Source organism: Dermacentor variabilis, chromosome 8, assembly GCF_050947875.1.
Source record: "Dermacentor variabilis isolate Ectoservices chromosome 8, ASM5094787v1, whole genome shotgun sequence".
NCBI lineage: Eukaryota > Metazoa > Arthropoda > Arachnida > Ixodida > Ixodidae > Dermacentor > Dermacentor variabilis.
In genome coordinates, this window is record NC_134575.1 from 42,143,372 (window position 1) to 42,166,490 (window position 23,119).

At 44.5% G+C, this 23,119-nt stretch overlaps 1 protein-coding gene across 2 annotated transcripts in view; it reads right to left on the reverse strand.

Moving 5' to 3' along the window:
• Window positions 1-418: 418 nt before the first annotated feature.
• Window positions 419-23,119, reverse strand: part of LOC142590139 (serine/threonine-protein kinase/endoribonuclease IRE1-like) — a 57,627-nt gene continuing 34,926 nt past the window's right edge. For both annotated transcript variants that reach the window (XM_075702023.1, XM_075702022.1), the window contains exons 16-24: window positions 21,822-21,951; window positions 20,588-20,750; window positions 17,483-17,676; window positions 14,951-15,092; window positions 14,312-14,436; window positions 13,631-13,754; window positions 13,228-13,295; window positions 10,255-10,567; window positions 419-7,540 (exon numbers count right to left, since the gene is read on the reverse strand). In XM_075702023.1, coding sequence (XP_075558138.1) covers window positions 6,351-7,540; window positions 10,255-10,567; window positions 13,228-13,295; window positions 13,631-13,754; window positions 14,312-14,436; window positions 14,951-15,092; window positions 17,483-17,676; window positions 20,588-20,750; window positions 21,822-21,951 — 2,449 coding nt within the window. In that variant the 3' untranslated portion in view covers window positions 419-6,350. The remainder of the gene's footprint in view (window positions 7,541-10,254; window positions 10,568-13,227; window positions 13,296-13,630; window positions 13,755-14,311; window positions 14,437-14,950; window positions 15,093-17,482; window positions 17,677-20,587; window positions 20,751-21,821; window positions 21,952-23,119) is intronic.

Below are 23,119 nucleotides of genomic sequence, written 5' to 3' on the forward strand. Positions count from 1 at the left end.
AGCACATCCTCTCGGCCACTGATCAATGTATAAGCAAACCTTCAGTGTCATTGTCCATGAAAAAAAAATTGATTATTTGCACATGCCTTGAGAGCTGACTTCATCTGCAGCATATCATTTAGGTTTTCTTGGCATTCTTGTGATGTGCCGGTTTTAAAATTGTCTTCAAGCCACCATGTATCTTAGGGTTTTGTATTGTTGCAAGCGTGGTTTTGTGCGAGTATAAGTACGACCGATCCCAGAATTAAAATTTCGTTTTTGATAGTTAGTGCTTGTGTCCGTCTGTCGTTTCTTCTTGTGTCCCTGTTTTGCTGAGCTATGCCAGGTACCATTCCATGATGACCAACCAATATGCCCATATTGCCACCCTCACCGATCTCAAATCAAAGACCCCGACTCAAGAATAGAAACACATGCGCACGGACCACATGTTTTATATCATGATCATGGACCTTATAGAGGGTCTTTACAGTGCAACAGGTAACCCTCTGTACTTTGCAACTTTAAGGATTCCACAACATCACGGAATTCATAACTTGAAACCAACACTCAATAGCAAGCCCTGACGCAACTAAAGAAATCCCAACTGTAAATATAATGCCTCCTATGCGAACTGAAAGAGATATGAATGCCGTACCGCACGTATTCACACTACACCACAAATTGTGTTCAAAGATCATCACACAACAGCTAATACAGTGAAGTTGTGCACATGATAACAGTGGGATAAAAAAAGATATGCGAACATTATACCACTAGACCCCATTTACAGATCATTTTGCACATTGTCCATTCGTGCCTCAACGATTTTTCATCCAAGTAATATAGACAAAACATCACTGCACATAGTGCATCATGTGTACATGTGTTGCAAATTGACAGAAGTTTCAACGGTGTAACTCCCACAAGAGAAAAACAAATGAATGGTTTTGGTTGTCAGTGAGTCCCTGCCGATTATAAAGCAAGACAATCTGATAGGATTAAAACAATATCAAAAAAATAAAAACACTTCAGGCTCGTTTTTGCCATTCTCTGTCAAGGCATGATGTCGGGTAAAAACACCCATACATTATTACCCCATGGGTTACCTTTAAAAGACAATATTGTAAATAATCTCGGCCATCAGCTGTTCCCAAAGCACTTACTTTCGAGACAGTCAAAAATGATGTAGCACGTTAAACTGCCCACAGAATACAAACAACACGAAGTGTTCAGACTGGAACTGTTTTCCAAACCAAAAACGGTAGCGTCAACCATGACTTTCCAGGACCAGAATGTGTTTATGAACTTTCCCCGAATCTCCAAGATCTCAGTGAGCTTGGGGCACATAAACACAGGCAAAAAGAAATTTGGACATCTCAGTTTTCTTAGTAGATGTGTTGCAACAAATATTACTGGTAATACTCGGCCACCGAAAATCGTTTTCTCGCCATGCAGTTTGTGCAAACGACGCACTGTCCAAAGCAGAAGCGCGGCGGGAGCTAAATGTTAGCAATGACTGTGACAACAGTTAAAAAGTAATATCCTTTTACAAGGCAACATACACACCTTCTTGAAGCTTCTGCAAAGACATCAACCATATCAAGTGGGTAATATGCCTTGGTGGTCTAGTGGGTGCACTTATGTTAGCATAATTAACTGCGCACGAGAGCACAAACCACACAAGGAAAACATAGACGAGATGCGCACCTCTACGTCTCCAACTACTACAAGTTCTAAGAGCTCAACTGGGTTGCAAAAGGTCAACATAACTCAGAGTTACAAGAACTATTATGAGGTAACTACACTGAGTTCTGGTGGAGGACCTACTGTAAGCAGGCGTTGAACTTGGCCAAGCACAAAGCCCACACAAACATGATGCAAAGGAAGGACTTTGTATTAGTCAGAGACACGCAAGTGCAAAAAAAAGATAGCTAGTTTGCTTTTGTCCTGTTCTTGTTTCCTTGTATGTGCGTAGTCAATCGTGCTAACATATTAAATGGCCGGTCGTCAAGCGAACAGATGGGTTGATGTATACAACTCAAGTAAACAACTTGATGCAACATAGTCATACACAAGAAAAAAAACCATACCCGTCTTGGAAGGCAAAACGAGATGTAGGACAGGAAGAAGACCCCATGGAACACCACATTTCAGTGCATATAACTCACGCCAAAAATTAGACAAACATAAGTACAAAGTGCCTTGTGGCGTTGCTTCACGGCAATGCTACGCATGTTGCCATGAAGCCGCACTTGAGTGCAAATTTGCACACTGTATTACCATGCTTCGACAGATATTGCAAGTGAAAGAAACAGTAAACGAAAATACAGAATAAAGGTCGTTTCTAGAGCATTGCTTTGAGCCAACGATTGTGCCCTGTTGCTTTTAAAAGGACGTGAAGGATTTTCGTTATTTTTTTTTTCTTGGGTTGTAATTGGGGGGTGTGGTTATAAGCAGGGACAAGTCATATGCGTGAAAATACAGTGACATGGTATATACAAGCAGTCAACGGCCGGCAAGGCATAAAAATGCGGCCCCAAAAATAAATCTCAACAACTCAATGCATGTAACAAAGCCACATGTTGGTTTAGTTACATGTAATTTGGCCATGTTGCAGTAACTATCACATGGCCAAGTTACAATGGAGCGATCTACAAGAGGAAGTAATGTTAGAGAACCCAGAAATGCGAAGAATGAGTAACTCAAAGTGATCATAAATATTGGATCTATAAAGTCAAATTGAGCGACCACCAAGATGAAATATTGTAAGAGAACCAAAAAACAATGCAGAGAAAAAGCGATTACAAGTGATTGTAAATATCAGATTCCTAAATTCAAACTTCATGAGTTATTTCTGGAAAGGCAGCCTTTCAGCAATGCCTCATATTTCACAAATGAGACCCACCGGCGAGTTAGAATGATGACGCAAAATACAGGGATGTAGAAGGATCCCGCAGTTTAGACTTGCCTATGAGGCCAAATGTTACATTCTAATCGAGTAAGCAACAGCTACAAAAATATGCAACAGCCCGTCCTCTCCTGTTCTGTGCACAAAGTGATAGCCACACGCTTGACGTAGCATCATTAACGAACAATGAAAGGTTAGCTTCCCTCAGCAAGCCCCCGCAGGTAAAACCTCCTAGTCTGTGCCAATTTAAGTGGGTGAATATCGAAAGATCTATTGCATCACTAATCCTTGACAGACATAGACAAGTTATGAAAGCCAGATTGGCCACAAAGTAGGTAGCGAAACATTCTATCACCCAAATGTCATCCATCTATGTTGCCTGCAGTTTCACCTTTCACTGTATCATCAAAGACATCTTTTAAAGAACACAGAATTTAACAGCGAAAAGAAAAATAAGTTTTTCACGGCTATTACCATGGTGGCAAAAGTGGACATCGACTGTACTGGTTCAACAAATACTTGCTTGGCAGTTGTTTTCTCAATTTTGATATTAGTTAATGTGAACAAGTCATATGAAAATTATGCGTATATATAACACGAGTCCATTAGCAAACTATATATACATGCTAGAAGGTATTTACACTTAAATTTGCCCTGGATGTCACCAAATCTCACAGCGATGCCACCAAGCACACAACAGAAGCAGGCAGTCATCTGAAGAAAGTTTTGGAGCAGCAAATATGAATGACTGGGGTAAGTCAGAACACTGATAATTGCCATATCTTGAGCAGAGTGGTAATGGTAAACAGCACTTTCAGGCAACAAACAGAAAGAGAGAAAACAGACAGTTATGCTCTGTTCATTACCTTATGTTAAGAGGAAAAATAATTCCCAACCTATTATACCTACTGATTCAAGAGCACTTTCATCGCAGTATGGCAGTATGAACACAGCAATAATATCGCAACAATAAATTTATACAGCAAACCCAAAAGTATGTTTTCAACTCGGTGTTTCAAACAAAAACCCTGTGTTAAACCCAAATAGTATGGTTTCTAAAGATGCGAATGTTACAGATACAAGAATAGGAAAGTCAGCCTACACCCAGCAGCGGCTTCAAGCTACAAATAGGCCCTATGCAAGTTACTCAGTTCCTGTCGAAGTGAGAAAGCCATTAAAAAGCAACTTAGGTTTGCGTGTATTAGTCTAGCCTCCAAGAAGACCAATGTTACCAACACAATAGCTATTATTGATAGCTATTTGTGTCTGCTTCAAGAACAGCCCCAAAATTTTTTTATCATTAATGGCATAGCATACAAATCGGGGTATAGTCAAAATGCCACGGCTTCAATAACCCCTGCGCTAGAAAAAGAACAGTAAATTAAGCTATGTGTACATCCTGAAACTAGGTGCCCTAAATATTCGCTATATATAGTCAACTTCGCAAAACTATAGTACATGAAAGCCTGCTAGTCGTACAACATTGACATCTGCAGTTTGATATAAGTGCACTCACCTGTAAAATCAAGTTTTCAGTAATTAAGGCAGCATACACAATCTAACTCAACACCCCTTCGTGCATGATCTAAAATTTGAGAGTATTCTCAGCTCGTGTGGCTACTGCGGATAAAGGCATGGCTCTAGCAGTTTAAAGAGTTGCACAGGGGAACCTATTTCTGACTGAAACGTCGCCGTACGCATGAAAGTAGCTCGAACCTACCAAGGAAACCCCTAGAAGTCTTCCCAGAAAGAGATGTTCACAGTTGAGAAAGATTTGTCCTAGTCTGGGGACCGAACCAAGCATCATCATTTTTACGAGGCACGCATTCTGCCAAATGGTTCTCAATTTGATTAATGGAACTGTATCCTCGCACCAACTTGAATTTTATTTATTTGCTCCTAACCTTCTAGAGTGGTGCTCTTGTTCTCTAACTTTTGGGGGTAACTTTCGCGAGATTTTGTGGGACTTGGAAATTGGAGGCATTAGCACTTACGGGCAACAGCGTCCCAGGCACTAGGTCAAGACAGCACGCCTGGAACTGTGCGAGGAATGTTGTCACCCGTAGACACCAACGCATCCACAGCCAAGTGAAGCAAGACCTCGCAGAAGCAGTCGCACCTCTGAGAGTGATCAACAGACAATACGGCTCCTCGCTAGCTCACCTTGTAGAGTGACTGCTTCGAAACGATGTTGGTCTTGGTTTCGAATTTCAAACCAGAAAAAAATTTTGTTTCTTTTCACCTGCAAAGTTTTCTTTCTGGGTAAAACTAACAAGGTTTACTTTGTAGCTACAATTCCGATTTCAGTTGAATGACGGCATTCCTTTTTTATGAAACTTGTTCCACCTAGTGCAATCCCACCGTGCATGATTTGGTATGTTAAGACACTTACAACACATCTTCTGTACAGCCCGAAACCTGTCGCTTTCTTTGTGGTATAGAACACCCACTTACCTGTAAAGAATTTGCGAAAGAGCTAAAAGGCACGAAGAATCACGCTTGAATGCTCTAGTTCTACCTGAGCTTATGTTTACTGGTGTACGATTACCAATACCACCACTTGGCCCCAAAGGAAAAAAAAAAAGCGACAATGAACACAGGTGATTGAATAAATCAAACCTTTGTAATAAGCCTCAGGAAAGTATGGTGGGAGAGGCACTATTAAAAACGCGTTTGTACAATTTATTAGTGTCCGATCACTCTCCCTTGAACAGACAATTCAGCTCAAAGCAAGTGAAACAGAGGTAAAAGGAAATGACTGGAATAGATGCAAGCTTTAAAAGCTAAGGCAATGTGCGTTGATTTCGTGCAACAGGCAGTTTCACAAACACGGCCCAGGCAGTTGCCTGTAAATACTTCGGGCATTCAACAGTGTTGCCTATGTGTGCATTGACAAATTATACAAACACTACACCGAAATACAACCAGCACAACATTCCAGTCTGTATAACGCACGGTGTATTTAACACGCTACTTCAGAAAAGACCTGATACAACGTGCATTGAATGCACTTCAGAACGCTCTTAAGCAAAGTCACTTCATGGTGTCATGCTGGGATGCCATAGGGGGTGCCCCGAGCACCTTCTCGCTTCCCCGTATAGTTATCGCTCTCAGCCTTTAGTAGCAGCCTTCAAACAGTAGGAGGCTAATTGAGCGTTGTACTGCACTTGAGCGCTTTGTTACTGTGCACCAATGGCTCTAGTGTTTTGCTATCCCAAAGCATGGGAGCAAACATAGAGCTACTGTGATGAAGGCTTGCTTGGACACCACTAAAAGATAACCCTATCTTATCTTGCAGGTGCACTTCTCGCCTTCAAAACACACATTTTCAATATCTACTAGATGCATTTCTGAAGGCAACAACTGCGGACGAGGTCAAGGGGCTTCGAGCGTCGACAAAGGGTTCCTAAATGGACGCCAAGCAATCAGTTTAAAAGCACAAACAGATAAACTTTCGTCTTCAGTTCTTCTTTAACGTGACCGTAGCAAGAACATCAGCAACAGCTTCGCCGGCTGAAAAACTACGGCGCCGCAGAGGCGAAACAGTTAGCGCCTGTCGAACCAACTGCTTTGAAGGAGACTGTCTCCGCACAACTTCCTGCCACTCTCCGATGTCCTTCATTACGTCACCGGGTTGTTGCTTATATGGTGCATCAGCAATGTCCTTAGCTTTCGGAGGGGAGGAGTCACCATTCCAAGTTTTGTCACCAACATGAATGATGGGCTTCTTAATCAAGTTGGTAGCGGCTTTGCTGGCAACCATATCATCCCTGGCCACTTCACACGCAGCAGCTTTGTCAACGGGCATTTCCTTAGTGATACCTTCATTGGGACTTTGTTGCGAGTCCTGGCATTTCTTGGAAACAGTTGGACTTGGACTACGCCAGTTTGTATGGCGACTCAGAGAAGATTGTGTCTTATCTGCTTCAACCGTTCTGGGACTGCTGTTGATGTGCTTGGCCAAGGCTCTTCGCAGTTCGGCTGCGCCGGACGTTGCGCTACCTAGGACTGCACCGTCATCGCCACCCCTGCTCTCTTGCTCTTGGCTTTCTGTGGCGGCACTGGGACTGCGGCTACGCCAATTTGTATTGTGACTCGGTGACCTGTGCTTCCGGTTCAACCTGGCTGGCTTCGGACTCGCACTGTTACGTCTCGTCGTACGCCTCAAGAAATCATCAGATTCAATTGTGTCGTCTGCCGCGTGAGACCCGTCAGCGTCTCGACTGAAATCCCAATGTTCCCCGCCCGTGACTGGACTGCGGCTACGCCAGTTGGTGTCGCGGCTCGGGGAATGTCGCTTGGGACTGCCGCTGTTAGAAAGCCTCACAGCTGCGCTTCTTGGCACGGCAAGACTAGCCTGCTCAGCACGGGCACCAACGTTGACGGCAACAGCTTCTGAGGCCTCCACGCGGTCATCCGTGATGGCGGCCTTTGTGCTCTCGAGGTACTCGCCGCTGGGAATGGTTTCGAGCGCCTGGGGTTTGGTGTCGGCAACGTCAGCTCGCCAGGCACTGCTGGGAGACAATCTCCTTGGCGAAGATTTCCGATGTTCCTTGACACCGTCGGCCGACTGCAAGCTGGCCAAGTCTGAAGGCAGGCGAGGATCTGTGGGATCCAGTGGACGGTCAAATGGTGCTGCGGATTCTGCACCTAAGAATGAACAGAAAAATCAGGGACGTAAGGTGCAAAAAGTTGACGACACTGCTCTACCACACTGCGCTATCCTTCGCACAGTGCAATGTCTACACGGTAAAATCGAACAGTTGCTCATGTCTGTTGGCACATTAGCGATTGCCAGTGAGGTGGAACTGGGGCTCGGCCAAAGGGGCCCTTCAAAAAAGTTTTAATGGTGGTGCAGAATGTGTCTGGCATTAAAGGGCATTACACAGTGTTACACTTGTGCACATTAAAAAAACAGAACAAACAGTAAACAAGAATGCAACCTACAGTACATTCCCCTCTGTCATAGATACTTTCCAGAAAAAAAAAAAATTTTTCTTGCATGAGTGGAATGTCACCTCTGCCATATCTACGTAATGTTCCCCTCTTCAACAAGAAGGGGACGATTACATACAGCTTTATCAACTTTTAACTCCAGTTCCCATGGCTTAGCAGAGACAGGTATTGAAGTACAATGCTTTATTTGAAAGGAGCCTAGTTGCAATGGTGTACAGCATAGCATAGTTGCAACTGTAATGTTTTATAGAAAGGAGCCTAGTTGGCACATTTCAGCGCCAGCTGGGCTCCTTTCTCAGGTTAAACAATGAATGGTAGCAGAGTGCAGGTTTACAGAAGTTCTTGATACAGTCAAACCTCGACTTAAAATGGATATAACAAAGTATAAATCCAAAATTTGGTTGGCCGTGCTTTATTTCAATGACCATTCTATTGACTTCACTTCCTTTTCTGTCCTCTCCTTCCTAAAGACTAAGCAGCCCTTGTGACCCTCTCGGTGGCAGTTACCATCCTGCTCTGTCCCTATTTCCCTCTGTGTGTGTTCTCATATAAAAAATAACAATAATAAAGAAACAATCAAACTAAAATTACAAGATCCAAAACAATTAATGCTTGCAGTGAAGCAAATACTCATTCACTGAGAAATAATGAAATTATTTTGTGTTAATGCAACTTCGTTAAACTCAGGTTTTGCTGCAATAAAGGGCTTAGGCTGGTAAGCTTGCTTTCCTGTTGTTGCTGACAGGTTGGGACAACAATGGTGGTGCACAATCTAGGGCTGGCGGCATCGATGATGAAGAGTGGAGCTTGCTGTTGTTGTTTGTCACCCTTCTTCCCTTGGACATATACGGGGTGAGGATGTTGCCCTTTGAACAACTGTTACTGTTTTGCGGGTTCTGCAACCTGCCTTGACTTCAAACACAGGCGAACCCCCCAGAGACGACTCTCACTCGAGTTGTGGTGCATACAGAATATGCCAAACAACATCAATTGTTGAATATGAGTGATTGCGTAACATTTATGTACAGGCTTACAGGTCTTGGTAGCCACACATTTTTTTAAAGGCTATTTTCTTTTTATTTATTTATTTATTTATTTAATTTATTTATCCATTCATTCATCCATTTATTTATTTATTTAGTTATTTATTTATTGCCAAGGAGAGTTGCATAGCACAAGAACATTACGAACATGCTTTGTCAAACGCACTGTCCCAAGATGAAAAGACTAGCGATACAGTTTGCGGCAATTGCTTTCTCTGATATCACCACTGACTTCGTGAGGAGCATCCCTCTAAGCCATCTAGTTCAGTTTTGGTTTCGATGCACTGCTGCTTCTTGCGCATTTCGATTTAGTTCAAAATTTCTGTTTTCTTTAAACATACCAAACTATACCTTCCGTGTGACAGGAGGTGCATAGAAATCCAAGACAACCGCTTTTCCAAACTGATGAAAAAAAATCACTGGAGCGGCTCTTTCTTAAACTCTCTGCCGCCGTAAGTCGGGGCCCTCTCGGTGCACAAAAGCATTGGTCCTGGCAAGATTTCGGGAAGTGCCCGACAAGCCCGCGCATGTGTGCAGCAATATTTTTTTTCCTTCTTTTTCTTTGTTTTCATTACAGCACCGTTCTGGAACTTTTTCAACTATTGAAAATTGCACCTCACAGCATCTGCATACGAGGACAGCGTCTTTTTAACAACACACTCAAAAGAATTTCGCACATGCTTTTCATGGTACGCTGCATCGAGACAATGACGATGCTTTCTCTGCGTGCACTTTACTGAAAGAATGCACGTAACCTTAAAAAAAAGAATCTGAAGACGATTTCAGTGCCAAGTTCACTTTCAGATAACAAGCAAAACAACCCCAAATGAGCGCACTGGAGGAGAAAGCAGCAACGAGGGCCCTGGAGAAAATGTGGGGCCTGATCTGCCTCTGTGGTGCTGGCTGGAGGCTGCTACGCTCTATGAGAACATCAGGAATGAAAAAAAAAAATTCTGATACACATAAATTAACTGCAATGAAACCTACGAACAACAAACATGGATACTACAATATACCGGACGTGATGAAGTAAATTTAAAACGCTTCTCGCAGAGATCAGACTGTAACGAATATATGCTTATAAAGAATATCGGATATGGCCAAGGTGTTTGTCGGATAAGGCCAAGCATGTCGCATGTAACTTCATCATAACAAGGTGAAACTGTAAACGTCTGTTCCCATAACTACTCTACCTGTGCTGCAACCAAAACGCGCAACCAGTTCCTGACCAGAACGACTGCAAAGCATTGGCAGGTGTTCACGACTACAAAGGGTTAAAAAAGACATGTTCCATCAAACGAGCGCTCGAAGCAACAACGCCGCGGTCGATTTCGACAACGCACCAGGTCGTCGCTTCGTTCTCACCAGTTGCAGCCAGGGATTGTCCTTCCTCCCCGTCTTTGTGCTTGGCGGCCTCTGCTTTCCGCCGCCGCCACTGCCAAGGAAAGGAGGGGCCCCCCTGGAGCGGGGGCTGTTGCGCCCGCGACGGCCGGAGCTCGGCCGATCCGTCGTGCGCGTAGTACGGCCGCAGGGTGGCCTCGGTGCGCCACTCCTGCATGGCCAGGTACGTGTGCGGCAGCAGCAGCGGGAACCGCGACGTGAAGTAGCCAACGAATTCCTCCGGGATCGTACCCAGCTCGGACTGCAGTGCCTGCGGCAGCTCCCGGTAATGGTGCTTCTGCAAGAGGCAAAGTCAGGTGTGGTACGATGGTCTAAGATGAAAGATTAGGTACGCTGTCGTCAGGTTCGTTAGTAAAAGTGTTGTCACAAGCTTGTCAGTACCGTTGCTGGATTTCGAAAACATTCGCTGACGCAAAAGCGCAAGTGCAGCCTCGCTGGTTACTTATGGTCGCCTATTAACAGCGCATAAAACTAAGAACACAACATAGAAGATACATACACAGCACCAACTCCCAACTGTTTTTTTTTCCCCATTCGAAAGAGGTGCATTTGAATTTGTGACAGCAGAATGAACACAGTTCACATTATTCCCAGAAATGCCTTTTCCTTATCAAGAAGGAAGACAGAAGGACTGCACATGGAGTGCTCATTGCACATTGCTTCTCCTTTTTGGTATGAACTGTATAATTCGTGCTGTCTCAATGACCACAAATGTGCACCCTGTGACAAACAAACACAGAAAACCAGTTCGAAGTCAGCACTACGTATACCTCTTCTATGTTACATCTTTCATTGTACGCACTCTTATTAGATGATCACTGATGTTAACAGAGGCATTTTAGCTCAGACTCGTGTGTCCTATCCTGTTGCATAAATTACTCAGCTGTAACATTACTCTACGTGCGTGCAATGCTCATGCCAGCAGCGGAAAGCGAAACGTAGCCCTCGCCAGGCCGGCTGACCGAAACCTGGGCGGGGCATGTCCACGAGGTTGATATATTTTGAGCATTCCACGATCTCTGCCACTTATTGTCTTCGGTGCTATCAGCTGCCATACAGATGCAAGAGGTAATGAGCAGCAGTTGAGAACAGCCCACTAGAACATCAAAGAGGTGAACCCAATGCAGCTGATACACAGACAGCAGGGAATGCAGCACACTCAAAAGAACAGCCAATGGGACAACAGACCATCATAGTGCATTGTATCTTAAATGCTTACACACACTATGCAACAGCACATCGGCAAGCATGTGTATAGAATACAACAGGAAGCTTTCTTATGGGTTAGGTAAAGACACAGTATATTATTTAAAACTCGGCATTGCATTGCATAGCTTTCGAAGTTGGCGTGACAACATGGTGGTGCCCTTCCAACTGAACTTGTCGTTCCTACTTGTCCACTCGTACATTCCCAAGGAGTGAATGGCAAAATTGGCTTTCAGTTGGTGTCATCTCAGTTCGAGAGTAGCCTATGTGTTTGCAATGACTTGTCGCTGCTTTAAGATAAGCTATTCGTTTCGATTCAGTTAGGCCTAACGAAACACTACCATTGCAACAAAAGTGCTTATATTTTTGTCTGCTAGATGGCACCACAAAATGCTGCACTCAAATCCTCGGCAAAGACATGCACACATTAGACTAGTATAGCCACTTTGCATGATTCCATGAAGGTCCATGATTCCATAAGGGTCCCGGTGCAGTCTCTGACTACAGGACCCTTGTATGTATATCATTTCTTGTAACCAATTGCTATGAACGAATAATAAACTGATACTGAAACTGGCCGAAATGCCATAGTAAAGTCTAATAACGACTACTACATGCTTTGCACACAAGTTTGTACGCTAGCCTACTTACCCGCCAAGCTCAATGACGTGGCTATGAGCTGCTGGAAAATCTTTATTACGACAAAATTAATTAGGAACTTCACTGCCCAATGACATAAATTTCATACTTGCCGGCTAGACATGCCCCACAAAAAACGTTTCGTATGCTTAGTGATGAAGGTTACAATAATGGACACGCACACAGTGCACCGAAAGGAAACACAGATGACTCCCAGCATCCTGACATCTCTTTTTTTTTTCTCATCAGGCACAATAATCACAGCTATTGGTCCCTTGCCACATTAAAACAAAAACCAAAGCTGATGTCATCAGCCACAGACAGCACAAAACAGGATGCAAGATAGTGCGCGGTTGTGCCTATGACACAAACAGTTGTGAGTGTGCAGCCAGCTGTAGCGGCAGCTGTCATAGTCAATGCCACCAGTGCTGCTGCTACTGCTACTAGTACAATGTAGTGCTACCGTTAACACTGGTGCTACTGCTAACTACTGCAACTGCTAGTACTACTACTACTACCAACTATTCCTACGACTACTAACTCATGCTACCATTGCTACCTACTATTCCTACACCTACTGCTGCTGGTTCTACTATATACTACTAATCATGCTACTACTACAGCCACTACTACTACTACCATTACAACTAATGCCAGAAGCAATTTATGGCATGGCAATATTATTATGAGTAATAAAAATGGTGCTACTACTAACTTGACACTAATGTGATGCGGTAGCACCAGTAAAAGAAAAGTTCTTTGCAAGAGTCAAAATTACCATATTCACTTGGATCAAATCTAACTCATGCCATGATGACCACGAAATCGGATAGCCCCCTTTTCCTAATGCCTTCGAATAACTCAAGTGGGAGGCAAGTTTAGATTCAGGGCACATAAATGATTGGCGTTAATATTTCGGGGAAAGTGGGAAAGGCTCTTCAATCTTTAAAATGGTGGGGTAACAGGGTTCAAGTACAAAGGGTGCTTCAATTTGAGGAAATACAGCAGTCTTGAGATAAGCGTGGTTGATATGGTGTGACAAGAACAGGTACCACTTCTACCCAGAAGAAAAAGAGAAAAAAAATGGCTCACCTTATTTCGCATGGCCCTTAGCAGGTCACGAACAGAATGACCCTTGTAAGTTCGGTACTTGCGCAGATCTGTGCAAACGTGACAAGAACACACAAGAATGAGCAAAGAGATTTTGGGCAAGCTGCAAAAGATGACTGCGCAGTATTTTGTAAGTGGTAATAAGAAATTCTACATTCGCATTCAAAAGTATGCGAACCAGGGGTTCTGAAAAAAAAAAAAAAATTCTTGGCAGCCCAGACTGACAATTGTAAACCAACAATTGGACATCGACAAAAGCACTGTGGCATTTCCATGCCAAGTCTGAACTGCAGCCTTCGGCTTCGCATTACGTGCCAAGACATGGAGCAAATTTGTTGTTTTTGTACGTCAAAAAAAAAGGCGGTGGCAACACCTTGGCTATTACCTTTCTGCAGTTCCTCGGTGATGTGGTCCCGCCAGTCACCGCGCACCACTTCGAAGCCGCCTCGCTCAAGATGCCGCACCACCGCGCTGTCTGGTGGCTCCTTCTCAATTCTGTCGCTCACGTCCTTACGAGAGAAAACGACGAGCGGTCACTCTGTCACTCTAGCTGGCCTTCATTAGCAAAGCACGCTGGAGAACAAGCACCACGAGTCTCGGCTAGAAGCTTTCCCTTCTCGATTCAGCCAAGTGGAGGATAGCACTGCCTCTCGGCTGACGAACACTGTACTTCAATATAGTGCTGTTTGAGGAACGAGCCTTAGCTCCCCTGCATTCAAGTTTCAAGTAGTGATTCCACTTCCTTTAGCCGAAGGAAGTATGTCAAAAGGTCTTTATTGATTTCTTGTGTACATCACAGAGGATGTGACAGGGGTGATTACATTCGGATATTGAATTCGAGCGATAGCGATCACATTCGGAGGTTACAGACTTTTAACGAACCATCAAGCACTGTCAGTCGGGGGATCTCCGACGGTGCCTGACAATACGGGGCCGCAAACTCGCACCACGTGCACAACTGGAAATTAGCTCACACTACAAATGCGAGCTCCTACCGCAAACACATACCGCACGCTGAAGAAACACTACAAGCACAGAAAGAAAAAATGCGTCCCGAAGCAGCTACCTGAAAGAAGTCCAGCTGCCTCTTTGGGCCCCAGAAGACGGGGTGCTTTACCACCGCCGAGACGGAGGGGCGTTCCTGGGGGTCTGTGTGAAGCATCTGCTCTATCAGGGACTGGCCAAGGGGACCTGCAGTGGGCAAAACTTGTGGCGTTTATTTCAAACATGTGGTTATTTAGCGTCAGTGACGACCTACTCTCGAGTAACACTTCGGCTTGGAAGCAAACTTGCTCACATGCATTCGGGCAAACATGTTTAAACAAACAGCAGAAACTCTAAACATATTGAGAAGTAAATCACAGGTGAGATGTTTCACAGATTTGAGTCACTCAATGCACCAAAATGCATCTTTTCCTATGCTTGCACCGCATGCGAACAACAAACAATGACTTTCCCCCCTTGTGGTAAAAAGGGTAAAGAACAAAATGCGTGAGCCGTTACATGCTAATCATGGATAGAAACACAGGAGTAACTGTCCTTATGTGTACACTCGCAATGAATGCTGCCTGTGATGCACTAAATACTGCTTTAATTGTGACATCATTATGCCAAGGTTCAACTGCAATTCCAGAATCATAGCTCAAACCATTTAGCTTTAAATAAGCAATGAGTACAGGTGCCGCAGCAGTCGCCCGTGACGCACCGTGTGTCCCAACATCCGAGAGATTGTGCCGTCCGTGCTTGATGTTGGCCTGCCGTTCTAGGGTATCACCAAACGGGTGCCGGCCTCCGCTCAGCACATAGTAGAAGACGCAGCCCAGTGAAAACACGTCCACAGCTTTTGTCTGTGCAGATAAAGCAAACAGGTTGTGATTAATCCGGATGCCCCGTAATACCTAACTTTGCTAGAACATGTATTGTTTTAACACAGCGCAAGATATAAGCCTGGTTCACTGGCGAGTACACTAGAAAACAAGGCCTGCACACAGTGATCGTTTTGTTATTGCCCCATGTCAGCATTAACTCCACCAAACATGGTGAAAAATGTGAAAATCCTGAACATTGTCAGCTGCCTTTAAGAGACTGAAATCTGGAATGCCACACAAAGTTATGTTTAAAATCAACAATGTCGAACATAATTCCACTTCTATGTCTATGCAGAAAATTGGGATTTGTTCTCAAGCACCGTTACGCAAATAGCGGATTGCTGGGACAGTTGATTGTGCAGGATCAAACAGTACGAGAGAGACTTTATGCAAGAAGGATTTGGCATGAGCGGCGTTTCAAGATTTTTTTTAAGTAAATATTGTGTCCCACCATTTCGGCATTTCGACTTCGTAATTACGGTGCGAAGCCTCAATTACTTGAAAGCGGTGCAAATAATTAACTGCAGCGCCCTTTTACACGACTCGTTCGAAACGTGCATCAAGCGCAGCATAGCTTCGAATGTGAAAGAGAAGACCCATCACAATGCCGAAAGTGGAGGTGGCTGTCCCGCGGTATCACAAGCAATCAAGGGGTGTGCCAGTTTACCCGTCGCAACAGCTGAAGTTCACACAATGACCGTGCTGCCAAAAGCTGCCAAACTGCTCTTTCGAATTGTTCGCTTCTCTTGGAAACACCGGGGGACTCTTTCTCCACTATTGTCCTGTTGAGTGCTGAATCGACTCGGCTTTTGGCAGCATGACCATAGCTTGTATGTGACACATCAGCGGCGTTTGGTACCACAAGACTGCCACAACAGGTATGAATGACACAATGGGTCTTTTTTTTTTTCCACGTCCGCAGCCACTCTGCGCTTGGCACACATTGTGATGAACTAGTAGTCGTACTAAAAGATCATGTAAATAATTATTTGCTGCACACTTGATGAATTGAGGCTCTGTAGCATATTTACTGGGTCAATGGCTATCCAATAAAGGAACAACAACTAGACAAAAAATTTAGAGGCACTTATGCCTTGCCTATAAGACCGGAACGCGACAGCATTCAAAGATCCCCGACTGCTTCTCATGCATCCCAGCAACAGCAGCTTATGTAACCATAATGTTTACTGACAAATGCTGGTGGTGAATGCTATGCACGAAGGTAAGCTTTCTGGTAGAAATGTGTTGGCCAATCCCAAATATAGTGCGCAGCCACGCCAAGAAAATTACATCATTTCCAGGTTTCTCTGATTGCTTGGCACTTCTAATATTTCAGTCTGAGAAGATGTAACATAAAAGGCATGCACTGTCAATGTTTTGTTTCATGAGATTTGTTTGTGAGCTGCCATTCTCAAAATTCCAAGGAATAACATTGTTAAGACAAGGTATGAGCAACTTTGGTGACAGAATGGCGAGGCAATATAACCCGCACACACCAAGATGTCGTATAGCAAGGCGTGGCATATACATATACCTAAATATATATGGCAATTTTTGCTCACGGACAACTCCACCAACACCGACTCCGAATTTTCTGCGACACGGGGCTCTTAACGCTGTCACTTTAGAATGTTCTGTCAGTACTCCTTTAAAAAGGACACTAAGGTAAAACAGAAACACTAAATCAGTTTAGGCTGATAAAATATTCTTTCAGAACTATATTTTTTTGAATTTTCCAGTAAGCGGTTCATAATTAGAGAAGAAAACAAAGGTCAAAGTTACTTCTTTTTAATTTTGCAGCCTAAACCCAGCGCCAATACATCAGTTTGCCATCATGGATTTGAAATAAATTTTTTGTATTTGGGTCATTATGGCTTAGTAAAAGTCCTTCAAACTCGTTAAGTTCAGTCCTTGCATCTTTTCAAAGACAATGTATAGTTTGTCTTTACTGATAAAAATTTAGCTAGGCCTTAGCGGATGCCATCAAAAATTCATGACATCACGGCAAGCTGGTACGAAAACTTCAACACGATGTTGCCACCCATCTTTCATATTTGCACCTTTTCTGGCTTACTAAGCACTTTCATATGGTGAGAGTGGCTATTTTTGGTATTGCAGAAGGATAATTTACTAATGCAACTCAAAATATTTTTTTCTATTTTGGTTCCCTTTAGTACAAACTTCATAAAACTGAAATAGCACTTGACTCTGTGTCTTTACACAGAGAAGTGCTATTTTTTCTTTTAACCCTGGATGTTTATAATATAAACAGTTCTGCTAAATCAAGTTTTAAATGTACAGAGGCTACTGCCAACTGGCTGTCAGCACTAAAAGCGTCAGCAAGTAGTGTTGGTGACGAGGTCACTCACGGCTCGCCCGTGACCCGACAGCATCTCCGGTGCGATCCAGCCATCGGTGCCGGTGACGCCAGACTTTCGCGAGAACGACAGCCGTCCGTGGCTCAGCTTCTTGCAGAGGCCGAAGTCTGAAATCATGGCCTTAGCCTCGCCAGCAGCGTTCCGTCGCGAGATGAGCACATTGTGAGGTTTGACATCTCGGTGAACTGCACAAGCACAGAGCCTTCTTGTAGCCATTCAGGAAAAAACAATGACGACAATGACAATTTCTATTCGCATCATCCTTGAAATGGGACGCCGACAAATAGCCACCTGAGCTGCTTGAGCTAATCAGGTTTCACTACATCTATTGTAGTCTAGCACCTTGCCTATATCTCCTTTATCTTCTCTCCCTTGAAAGCTCTACGTATTGTACAGTTACCCAAACCTGTGACAACCCTGGTTTTATCAATCTTTTCCCTGCATATCTTTTTTTCCACCAATACTCTAAACAACTCCTGCTTATCTCATTCGCTGATTAGATTTATTATGCCTCGCAGCACTGTCTACTGTGTGGTGCATCTATAAGTGAAGCTGATACAGACAAGTCTTCTGGCTTAGGGAAAAAAAAACCAGCTCATTCCCCCTCAATCTTTACACAATGGTGTCATTCTGTATATTTGCTGAAAGATAGAGGAGGGATAAAAGACATAAAACACAGGCGTGCACTCCAACCTGAAAGTAATGAATGCAACGCGCAGCCACTCTTATACAATGCTTGAGTCACATGATTTCGGAGCGTGCAAAGAAGGCAAGACAACCACCATGACTATCAAACCAGAAGATAGAATGCAGATTCGCAGAACCTGCTAGCTCAAACATTTCAAAAGAAAGTTAAGTTCACTTTTGCAGAGCATAACCTGCCGTGGTTGCTCAGTGGCTATGGTGTTGGGCTGCTGAGCACGAGGTCGCGGGATCGAATCCCGGCCACGGCGGCCGCATTTCGATGGGGGCGAAATGCGAAAACACCCGTGTGCTTAGATTTAGGTGCACGTTAAAGAACCCCAGGTGGTCAAAATTTCCGGAGTCCTCCACTACGGCGTGCCTCATAATCAGAAAGTGGTTTTGGCACGTAAAGCCCCAAATATTATTATTATTATTATTTGCAGAGCGATACAGATGGAGAACCGACCTACATACTCGGCATGTGCTGTATATTAAAATGCTTCGGCAAGTTCTCTGGTGAACCGATTCCTGTGCCGCATGAACACAAAGGCTTTTCTTTCTTTCCCCATTTTTGCCGAATTTTCTTGTATATAATGCATGGACACAATGCTCTTCCATTTCACCAAGAAAATACTATAAGTACACGTCATCTGCAGCAATGTCCGGTTTCAGAAGTAATTTGCTCAGAGGAAGAAGCAGCGGTGCCATATCTCAGGAAAACAAAACAGCTGCTGCAGACAGCGAAATGCATACGGTTTCTTTTGCCCTCAGATGAGTAAATGGCTCCACCAATCCTTGCACCAAGGGAATCTTCATTTCTTGCCTGGCATCGCCATAGGTGACACACATCCTTGATTCTCGTGCAGCACACTGCTTACATGAGCACGTGTCCACATTGCATTCATTGGATGTCGGGGACACATTTGCATGTGTCTTTGACTAGTCATGTGTTTCCAACCTCCTCCCCTAAGTGGCTGTGCTCAAACTCTCAAGGTGTAGAAGGCAAGTAAATGCGGGTGTGGTAAAACATTCCGGCCGTCAATTAAAGCTGCAGGCATCTTTCTGAGGAAAGAAGAAATTCAAGGAAGCTAACTAGACACTGTCCAGTTTGCTACCCTAGAGGTGGGGAGGAAGAGTGAAAAACAGAGGGAGAAGACAAGAGTTTGTATTTATGATGTGCACCAGAAAAGCACAATGTGTGCCTACAATCGGGTGCGCAAGTCTGTCGCTTTCCGTGCTGTAGAAGTGCTCGTTTGTCTCTCTGGACTGAGGCCCTTTGGTCTCTGGGGTAGAGAGCTCACGTATGCAAAAGTTTACAGCTGGACTTGGTTGTATGACACTCGGGTATTTCGAATTACCGCTTACATCGAACAGCCCAACCATCCCCTTGAAAATCACATTTAATAGCGCAGAAGCATTTTTTTTTTTTTTTCGTATTGAATTCCCATGGTAGAGACACTCGACATAGCAGACGCAGCACCGCCGCCCATACAAGTGCACCAGCAATAAGCCCATAGCTCATGTTGAGTGACTGACAGACTGCCAAGCCAGCATGTACGACAGGTAGCGAAAGAGTAGCTGTGGGAAAGAGGGAAACTAGGGCAACCATTAAAGAAAGAAAGAAAGGGAAAAAATGCGGAGCATGGCAAGAGCATGGGGAAGGGCATGCGCGCGAGTATGGAGGGTGCCAGCTCTGCCGCCACTGGCAGGAGACTCTCTTTGTTCACATTTATGCGCCGCTCGTTCTCAGTGACCCGGCATTTTTGATTATGTCGTTCCATTCTACAAGCATATGGAGGAAGCAACAGCAACAGCATCAGTCACTATCTCGCAGCATCAAGTTCAGTGGTCCGGGGTGCAATGAAGGCAATCACTTGGGAGCTTGCTGTGGGCGAGTTATGACATTTGCCAAAGCCGAAAATGCCTTCTACAAGTACTTTCTTGATGTCCACATCAAAAACATTCCTGTGGATGGGCTTGAGCTAGCTAAGAAGGCCTTTGCAATATCATTTCAAGAGGAAAGCTTTTGTGGAGGAACTGGTTGGCTCCAGTGAGTCAAAAACTGCTACAGCATCGTCGCCAAAATAGTTTCAGGTGAAAGGCTGCCAGCAGCCATGAAATAGAAAAATGGCTTCCCGAAGAGTGGCATTTGTAAATTTTGCACACAGATTTTCTTTCCTTTTTTTTTCTGCACCTGAAATCATTGTGGTGTGCTTGTCGACGCTGCTGCCTTTGGATACGCCAATCGGCAAGCTCTTGTCTGTTACAGTTTTAGCCAATTACCTAAATACTGACACACCAAATATTCACATAATTTCGTGCATAGAAATGATAATATACCAAACTATTCCGCGATCCCCTCGGAATTCTATATATCCGGTTTAATCTCTACGACGGACTCTAGGCACGCACCAATGTCGAGCGAGTGCAGGTGGTGTAGTCCGGAGGAGGCCTGGTGGAGCAGCGTGATGGGCTCCAGGTGGCCCCAGTCCTCCGAGCCGGGACACTCCACGAAGTCCTGCAGGGTGGCCTCGCACAGCTCCAGGGCAATGTAGCAGAACTGGCGGTCCTCCTCCTGGCACACGCACGCACGCGCGGGCAGGCAAGAAACTGAGATGAATAAGCATGCAGCCTGCACCGAATAAAGACTGCAAGCTCAGCTAACACAGGGTCGCAAAGACGAGCACAAAGGCGGGGACGAAGGTGAGCAACACAACGCAGGCACTGTCAGCACTCGTATCACTTGCCTTCATTTTTGCCTCTGCTGCGCAGCTAGCGTGGCTACAAATCTTTACCAACTTTCCCAGTTTTCTCTCCATTTAGAGCTTGGATAGCTTGACTGGGTAAATGGTGTCGGTGAGAAATCCAGTGCACAGAGACAAAGAACCGAGGAAATAACTTTCCTTTTTTTTCTTTACTTTACATTTCAGACTGCTACAAGGCATAACTAGAAAAATGATCTGCAGCGGCAGCGTCATCGGGTCCTCAGTCACGTTGACCACATGTGCAAACACAACTGCCAACACCAGTGGGGAGCGGTGTGCGGCCCAGGCAGGGCTCACAAACTTAGCATGAGCAGAGAATAAGAATAAGCTGTCTCTGGTCTCTCACTGGCTTCATTAGTCACGTCCATGCGCTGCACAAACAGAAAATCATATGTAAGCCTGCAGCTCTGTGTCATGCAGGTGCTGCAGCAACGTCTGTGGAAATTTGTCCGCCACCCAATGGTTGTGGTTGTACTGTATTTCCGGTTTCAATCCTGCCTTCCAATCCCATCTATCTTCCTATCCTCAATTCTTCCTCTTCGCAGCTTTTTCCCTTCTTTTGGTCCTCACACTTTTTCACACAATTTTCTTGCTAGCCACACTGACAGCTGTCTCAAAAGCTGCTTCGAGACGTTTTGATAACCACAAAGTCGAAACATTCCCTTGCGCAAGTTTTTAAAAAGAACTGGTTTTCAGATACTCTTAGGAGACCTTGCAAAGTGTGCAAATGCGCGTATGAATGCCGAGAACTAATGTTCCTTTCAGAGCCTCACTCTTGCATCAAGGAAGCCTGACATGTCCACGTACACATGGCGCGATACTGAGGGAAGAGCATTTTCACCACCACAACCCGTAAAGCAGAAGAGAGCAGCGGCACACACCATGCAAAAGTAGCGAACCACATTGGGGTGCTCGTCGGACTCGCGCAGCAGGTCCACTTCACGGCTTGCCAGGCTGATGCAGTCCGGCAGTATGCGCTTGACCGCCACGGGGCGCTTCTCGAAAGTGCCCCTGCATTTAATGGATTATTGGTGTCTATAGATGACTATGGAACAGAACCAGATTGCCGCAGGAAATAGATGATAAATGACAACAAAAATAAGCGTGAGACATGACATGACGACGAGTGCAATGCATCACAGTGCTGATAAATGCATAAGTCTATAAAATACCAGCCCCTTTGTATCGTAACAGAAATCCATGCAATTCATGCAAAACATGGACTAAAGTCTGAATTCGAGCTAGTTGGTAAGGCAACATCTTTGAAAGGAAGAGCACAAGAGACGGAACAAGCAAATGGCTAACACACATACAAAGCACCAACTTTCAACTGAGTTTGTTGATACCAGGTGATTGACCCCTTGTTTTAAGCATTTGCAGACAACAGTTGAAACCACTTCACACACTGACAAAGCAATTTATCACTTCTACTATCTCATTTTTCTGCTCACTTGGTGTCAATAAACCCAGTTGGAAGTCAACTCTGTGTGTTTATGTTCGCCACTTGCTTGTCCTATCTTTTGAGCTGTTCCCTTCAAGGATGCAGAGCATGGATTTTATACCTATTCTATTATTTCGTAGTGATAACTGTTTTGGACTCTTTCACCTCTTGATACATCCATCAACATGTACATGGCACAAAACTCTCATAGGTGTAAAACTACTGCTGTAACATGCAGGAATACCTCTGCTAGAACTCATATTCATAGTGGGTCCCTAGTACCGCCACTGCAACGTTACAGGCAGGGTCGTGAGCACTCGTAAGTCTGAGTCTGTACAGCAGGCACAAGTGGCCGAAAGCAAGAATTAAGTGTGAATAAACTATCTTCCCATATCGCAGGAGCTGTTAACAGGTTGAAGGCGACAGGCTGTGCCTTCTATGGGGGTCAAAATGAATGTGCTATCTTTCAGCCACAAACCACTGTGCCAGACTGTGTGATCAGTGAGATGGTTAAACAGAGTCACACGGTGGGTGTAGGCACACAGCGTCCATAATGCATCTATTCGTGTTTTATAGATATGGTGACACGACACCTGCTCTGTTGCTTATTCGTATGGTGGCGACCCCTTTAGGAGCTGCTGTTTTCTGGCCTCACATCAAAGGGGCACTGACATGTTTTTACCTTTTCTTTTTCGGTAAGTGGAGGTCCTAGACTTCTAAGCTCAAGAAAAAATACTG